This window comes from Triticum urartu, chromosome 2A (assembly GCF_056163025.1).
Source record: "Triticum urartu cultivar PI428250 chromosome 2A, HENAU_Tu73, whole genome shotgun sequence".
Taxonomy (NCBI): Eukaryota; Viridiplantae; Streptophyta; class Magnoliopsida; order Poales; family Poaceae; genus Triticum; species Triticum urartu.
Genome location: NC_141874.1, coordinates 27946138 through 27954196, shown reverse-complemented (window position 1 = coordinate 27954196; position 8059 = coordinate 27946138). Strand labels below are relative to the sequence as shown.

The 8059-nt window shown below is 39.5% G+C and overlaps 1 protein-coding gene across 1 annotated transcript; it reads left to right on the top strand.

The window, feature by feature from the left end:
• The first annotated feature begins 485 nt into the window (after nt 1-485).
• On the top strand, nt 486-3788 carry LOC147983138 (putative disease resistance protein RGA1). The gene has a single exon (XM_087539447.1). The coding sequence runs from the start codon at nt 486-488 to the stop codon at nt 3786-3788; it is 3303 nt and encodes a 1100-aa protein (XP_087395573.1).
• The last annotated feature ends 4271 nt before the right edge of the window (nt 3789-8059 follow it).

The following is an 8059-nucleotide window of genomic DNA, read 5'->3' as shown; positions in this document are numbered from 1 at the left end:
AAAGGGATCAATGTTTACTAACTAACTAGGGACTGAACCAGGTAGAACTATTAGCAGAGGCTATATACTGTTACCTGCAACAAGGTGCTGAAATGAGATTCACCATTCGTCCGAAGGTAAGTGCCAAAGGTTCCAGTTTCAGTCTTAGTGTTGTCCAACAAACAAAAGGGCATTACACAATGATAATATTAGTCTTTTACTTAGAAACACCTTCAGGTAAATTATGGTACACAAACTGACAAAGGAAAATGGCAAAAACAAAGTTGAAAGCGACGTTTACTAACCTTCACTAGAATATGGGCGTAAGCAAAACAACACGATGCAAGTCGGGGAAGTTTCTAAGGACATAATTAGTTTTATACTCATGATTCTCTCTTTACTGCATCCAGATACCAACTCTCTTCAAATCAACATTCATTTTCCTTTATGCGGCCACTTGAAACCAGCATTTGACAACTCCTTCGAGTTGCAGCATCTGAGCTGCAATGGCTGCTTCAGCAATAGGAGGATGGGTGGCCTCAGCCTTCATCACCAAGCTAGTTGAGAAGGTGTGCTCCTATGCTGGGGACCAGTATGAATACCAACGGAAAGATACAAAGGAGAAACTGAGAATCCTAGAGAAGAATCTATCATCGATCCAAACAGTGATACACATAGCCGAGAGAGTGCAGGCAAAGAACACAGCCATGGAAAGTTGGCTAAGGAGAATCAAAGATGCTGCCTGTCAAGCTGAGGATGTTCTCGATTTGTTTGACTATCGAGTTCTGCAAGCACAAGCTGAAGACAGGGCCACGATTAACTCAGTTGCTTCAGCTGCAGCTGGCTCGTCTTCTTCATCCGCAAGCACCATGACCACTGCCTCTACCACCACTAGCAGCAGCAGCGGCTCAACAGTAAATCAGTCGGTTCGTCTTCTCAAACGCTTTCTATTCTCTGATGAAGATATAGATGAGTTGATTTCTGTAGTCGATAAGTTTGTTGAGATTGATAGTGAGATGCAAAGATTTCTGGAATTTGTGAAGATAGAGGACAGCAGGCCAGAACAGGCAGTTCAGTGGCGCACAACAACCTCTATGCAAGGCTCAGGGAAGTTTTTTGGTCGAGTTAATGAAGAAAACCGTCTGAAGGAATTACTTGTTCAGATCAATGGGCAATCCAGCCAGCCATATGATGTTATATCAGTTGTTGGTATTGGTGGTGTTGGTAAGACTGCTTTAGTACAGAGAGTGTATAACCAACGCTATGTCACACATCACTTTGATCTCACAGTATGGCTCCATGTCTCAGATAAATTTGATGTTGGACGTCTAACAAAAGAGATGGCACAGTCAAATCTCAGCATATTTGCTGACTTGAACAGCATCAGTAGTTTAGATCAAGCTCAGAGGATACTTCGGGGTAGGCTGAATGGGAAAAAGGCTTTGATAGTCCTTGATGATGTATGGAATGTATTGAGGAGCCAATTGGAGAACCTGTTCAAACCCCTGCAGTTTGCTAGTAAGGGCAGCAAAGTAATAGTTACAACTCGAAGCAAAAATGTTGCAAATATGAATGAACCAATAGAGGTCATACACTTACATGGCTTAGAAGATGAAGACTACTGGGGTTTCTTTTCACAATGTGCATTCGGTGATGCAAATCGTTCTGATTTTCCACAACTGGAAAAAATTGGCCGAGAAGTGGTGAGCAAGTTGGCAGGATCACCTTTAGCAGCAAAGACAGTTGGGGGCTCGTTGAAACCGGAGCTAGAAGAAAAACATTGGAGTGCTATCAGTGGAATGAAATTGTGGCAAATAGAGCAAAAGGAAGATGATATTATATCAGTATTGCGACTGAGTTATGAGCATCTTCCTGACCATTTGAAGCAATGCTTTGTTTACTTTGCATTGTTTCCTAAGAAATACCACCTTCGAGGAGATGACCTGATACAGATGTGGAGAGCTCATGGTTTCCTTAACACACAAGCACCAGATGAAATTGCATATCGTTATATCAATGACCTGTTGCAGCTTTCATTCATTGAGAAGGTACCCAACCAAGAGGACCATTATGTAGTTCACGACTTGCTGCATGATTTTGCAGAGTCGGTCTCCAATGGAGAACACTTCAGAATAGAAGATAAACTCCAGGTATGCATTCCAAGAAATGTTCGCCACCTATATGTCAGTGCAAGCAACATATCTGAGGTGTACTGGATTTTGCAAGAATTCACAGAATTGAAGAAAAATCTGAGAAGCTTAATAATTTGCAAGGCAGAAGAAGGTGCTTCCCAGAAAAGAATAGCCTCGTCAACCTTTAATTATGGTCTTGGTCAGACACTCGAAGAGCTACGAAGCTTAAGGGTCTTAGTACTGCGCAATCCTGATGGTATTCTCCCAGACAAAATCGCTCATTTGAAACACCTTAGGTATATAAACATTCATGAAAGTATGAGATTTATCAATGTCCCCAAGTCATTATTCAAGCTCTACCATTTACATGGACTGAGTCTGCAAAATCATCAAGACAGGATCGTGGAAAAGGAACTCCGAGAGGGCTTAAGTAGGCTGACCCAGTTAAGATACCTGAAGGCTCCGAAGAAAATAATTTCAGGCATAGAATCGATTGGCAAGCTAAGATCCCTCCAGGAATTAGAAGAGTACAAAGTGAAGAGTAACATGAAGAGCAACATATGCCAACTGAGAGAGTTGAATGGACTTCGAGGGACGCTAACCATAACAAATCTTCAAAATGTAAGATGCAGCAAAGAAGCAAATGAGGCAAGACTATTTGATAAGAAGAACCTGAACAAGCTAGCACTCTGGTGGAATCATCTCAAACAGAGCACCAACAGTGACCATGAAGGCGTGTTTGAGGGGTTACAACCAAATGCCAACTTAAGAGCACTTTGTGTCAGAGGTTACATGGGAATCAAGTCTCCCTCTTGGCTATGCTTTGAATACATATCCAACGTTCACTCCATTGATTTGCTCTGCTGCCATCACTGGAAGACCCTTCCACCTTTTGGGAGTCTGCCCTTCCTGCGGATATTAAGAATAATGCGTTTGACAAAACTGGAAAAGATTGATTCTAGATTCTACGGCAATGCGGCAGAAGTGTTTCCATCACTAAAAGAGCTTTTATTTGAAGGCATGACTCAGTGGAAAGGATGGTCAGGCGTTGAGAACAACCAAAATGTGTTTCCTCGCCTGCGTGACATCCGTATTCAGAAATGTAACAAGTTGATGGGGCCTTTGCCGTTCCCACCATCATTCAATAAAATCAAAATTTCAGTATGTGACTCAACCTCTGAGAAGGTAACCAGTCGTGAACCTGAAGATACAGCTGATGCCAACATGTCCCTCGGTGTTCGGCTCTCCCTAGACCGCTTGGAACTTCTCTTTAGCTCTCTTCAAACAAGCAGCCTAGCAACCGTTCATATGCTGGATATCTCATCCGACTACTTGGAAGCTTTTAGCAGTGATCAGGAGGAATGGCTGCAACAACTCACCTCAGTGAAGGAAATTCGCTTCACTGGCTGCCTAAAATTGACATCACTGCCATCCAACATGATTGATCTCACATCCCTTGAGTCTCTGTGCATAGAGAAATGTCCGAAACTTGAGTTGCTTCCCCAGATAGGCTTACCTATTTCCCTGAAGAAACTCAATGTCATAAGATGCAGCAAAACATTTAGTCAGCTCTGCTCTGAGATCAACATAAGCAGCACCAACATGATACAGCAGGTTATCGTGAGGGAACCTATTGTTGGCAATGCAATAAAAAGAAGAAGGACATCATCACAATAGAAAACCTGTAAGCATGACAAACATATTGTATTTCTTTTTCATCAATATGAATTGAAGAAACATGTAAATCAATCTTATCCAATCAATCAACAAGATGGATGGAAATACAAAATAATTTACTACATGGATTGCTGTTCTAGAAGGTCAATGTCAAACAAGATATTCATGTTTTCTTCAATGTTTTGGTTTCTTTGCAGCTCAGAAGTGCAGAAGTTCCTTTTTCTGGAGGATAGATGGTTGAACAAGTGCTCGATTGAGCAGCCTGCACCAACTCTGTTCTCCCTTGTGACGGCAAGAATCAAGAATAGGTGCATTGTTCAGGAGGCTCTGAATAATGCATGGAATGCTGATGTTGGGATCTCTCAGTGTCCAGGCCAATTCACGAAGACCCGCATCTTTGGGACCAGTTGAGTGCCAAGTGCCAACACACTTGATTCATTGACAACAGCGAAGTTCGTGCGAAAATGGAGAAGCAACAGAGGGTATTGGGTATGATCAGATTATAAGATCCGGTGCTGGTTCTTCCAGTCCAACATGTTAGTGGAAGAAGGTTGGTAAATCATTGTTATGCCTTCCATCGGCCTTAATGCATTGACTAGCAGATTCAGGGGATCGCAGTTATGGTTCTACTCACCCTAATTTGTGGCTCTACTGGATACATTGTCAAAGAGTGCAAACTCTGGAGGCTGGTTTGGCGGTGCAGTAGATCGTTGCTCGAGGGAGATATAGCTATATGCCTATATTGTTTAGGTCTTACATAGGCAGAAGGTTAACTATCAGGCTTCTTGTTCTTTTGTTAATAACTTAATACGTATGCTGTTCTTGCTCACAGCGCCGAAAGACTTCTTTGTGATTCTTTGCTCCTTCTAAACGAAACTATACACTTGGTTATGCATGTTATGGTAAAAAAACAAGATGAATTTTCCAATTCCAGATGAACATTAGTTAAGTAATATTCCAATTTACAATATTTTACTATTCTATAAGCATTCTTTTTATACGAGAAATAAAGATATGATAGGTGAATGACTTCTTTATCTTGTTTTCAGAAATCAAGTTAGATGGTCAAAAAGGTATCTGGCATACTATCTGTATAATTTTATCCCCACGCACTCATCTAATGGGAAACCACTCTCCGTATTGACCATAATCCGATGAATTGACATGGCACATTTATTCGCCCCACCCAGGGCGAATGACACAACAAGTGTCTTGGCATAGTTTCAGATCAGTGTTGAAGCAATCATCCAAATAATCTCTAGTTGGGCATGGACAAAAGCCTATGGCTACTGCACGTTCACAATAATTCAGAGAATGCCGTCGACTCTGTTTACCATTAGCTCACACAAAACTGAGCAAGGATTCTACTCCCTCCGTTCCTAAATGTAAGTCTTTCTAGAGATTTCAATACGGACTACATATACGGAGCAAAATGAGTGAATCTACATTCTAAAATATGTCCATATACATCCGTATGTAGTTCATATTGAAATCTCTTAAAAGACCTATATTTAGGAACGGAGGAATATAATTTAGTTCAGCTGAACAACAAGCTGTGGTGGCAGTAAACATTACTCTTCTACAGAAGACAAATTACAGGGCTCCAATCTTCAGTCCACAGACTGCACTATCACAGCTTCTGAATCCAGATCCGCATCAATTCCCCAGTCACTATTATTTAGGAAAACGCAGGGGCAGCTAAAAGGGAGAGATTCAGCTCGCCGGGGAACCAGAACGAGGACAACAACTCAGTACTGAGAAAAGATGAGCTCGGCTAATCGCAATGAGTAATGGTTGCAACCAAGCGAGGATTACAGGAAGAGGAGACCGGGGACCGACGATGTAGATGGGACATTTCCTTACCTTGGTGAGAGCGGCGACCTAAGGGCCCGGCGTTCCCTGCCGCCACGGGAGACCACGTCGGCGACGGCGACGGGTGGATGGACGGACAATTGTAAACTGGACGGCTGCCGGAACAAAGTGGGGAGGAAGGAGGGGCTCTTTTTTGGGGCCAGTGTCAGCCTCACCGTGATCCTGGCCCATTTTCCCATTGGGCCTTCCAAATGCTGGGTCTGAGAATTGAGATTGATTAATTATATAACTGGGTGCCAAAACATATAGTATTTTGGTTTGCCTAAAAAACACCTATTTTGGTGGATTTTTTCCTCGAAAAAAGTGAATATATAGAAAAAGTGAATTTGATTATAGAGTTCAATTTTAGCTGTTGTTTGAAATTCGGCGTCTGGGAATTTAAACTCGTCTTTATAAACCATAATGTTTTGGTAATTTCATATAAAATTAACGGTGGACAGTTTATCATAAAGATGAAGCAACTTTGTGCACTTTGATGGACCCTCCTACGTGTCGCAGGGGAGCACTACGGTGGGGCAGTGAGCTAACTAGAGTTGTACATGAAAAAAAAACCTAGAGTTGTACATGGGAGGGCCCATCTCTAGTTTTGGGTGAGTTTCTTTGCTAGGCCCTGTATCGAAACGGGTGCTCCTGTTCGGCGCTCTAAGCGCTGCTGGCGCTCACACAAGCCACCTAGTGGGCCGGCCCAACAAGAATGCTGAAAATAAAATGAGGATTTTCTATAAATGAGGATCCTCAGCACAACAATGTCGACGTCCTGCCGCATTAACCACCAGACAATGAGACTAACTTCACCTTGTCATCTGTTATGAGGATTCCATACTATTTGACACTTTTAGTACTGCATATGCAAATAACATCTTTTTGCGAGATTTCATATAACATATACTTTATAACCAGTGTAAATTATTTTAAAAAATAAAAAAAACTTGAAAATAATTCATAAAACGAATTGGAAAACCACGAACTTGAAAAAAGTTTAACCTTTTTGAAAAACGTTCATCAAACCTTAAAAAATGTTCATCAATTTTGAAAATCAGCATCATTTTTGAAGAAAAAGCGTTCACAAATTTGGAATTTTTAATCGACTTTATAAAAAGTACATCGATTTTCAAAAACAGTTTGCAAATTTGAAAAAGTTCAAAAGTTTATTAAAAAAATTCATTGAGTTCGAAAAATGTTCACCGAATTTGAAAGAAGTTCTTCAAAATTGAGAAAAGTTCATTGAATTTGAAAAATGTTCATTGAATCTAAAGTCAATTTTGAAAAAAGATCATCAATCTTGAAGAAAAGTTTGTCGATTTTGAAAAAAAAAACATGAATTTGAAGAAATTTTCACGCATTTAGGGAAAAAGAAAAAAGAAAGAAAAAATGAACAAAACTGTTCCAAGAAAAAAGATAAAGAAAAAAAGCGAACTAAAGAGTTCCAAAAAAAGAAAGAAGAAAAGGAATGAAAAGCTATAGTAATCATAGAGGTGATGTGGCTAGGTTATTTAGCGCAGTCGCGGTTCAAATCACGCAATAAAGAAAACAGGAAAAAAATATGGGCCGGCTCAACTAGACGCGCGAGTGAGCTGCTTCAGTTCCCGGTTTGCAATAAAACGGTAGAAACCGGCTTGAAGTGCCAAATAGAAGTTGCCTATCGAAACAGTAGACTGCACAAAAGTGCGGCATGTCGAGGTCTCCAGGTGGATTTTAACGAAAAATCTGGAGCCTTTTCTATATCGTAAATTAAAAAAATGTTTCATGAATTTAGAAAAATTGTTCAGGAATGATATATATATTTCAGAGATTTGAAACATGGATCACAAATTCTAAAAAAATATTCATCAATTTAGGAAGTTCCTACATTATTAGAAATATTCACAAATTTAATATATGCTCACAAATTTTAAAATAGTTCATGAATTAAAAATATATAATGAGTCTTAGAAAATTTTACTGAATTAAATAATGTTCAGGAATGAAGACAAACATTCATAGGTAGTAAAAAAATATTTACAATTTTTGAAGTACTCATGAATTTTGAAAATGTTCACGACATTTAAAAGGTGTTCATGAATTATAAAAAATGTTCACCAGGTTCAATAATTTTAAAAATGTACATGAATTTTTATAAACTGACCAAAGATTTTAAAAATGTTTAAAAATTTCTAATGAACAAATATTTAAAAATAATTGATTCCTTGTACAATATATAAAATAGTAACCATACAAAAAGAGTTAGCCAAGGTGCGAGACACAAAATCCTACTTACTGGCCAGTTCACATCTAAACCTTAAAGGTTTGCAGTTGATGGGACCCATTAAAGCAGGTACTTTTTTCTCAGAATTTCTCTGAAAAGTTTAAATTTAAAAAAGACTATTATTAAATTTGAATAACCAACTAAAATTATTCAC

Coding starts and splice junctions, on each gene's coding strand:
- LOC147983138 (XM_087539447.1), top strand. CDS start 486: ATGGCTGCTTCAGCAATAGGAGGATGGGTGGCCTCAGCCTTCATCACC.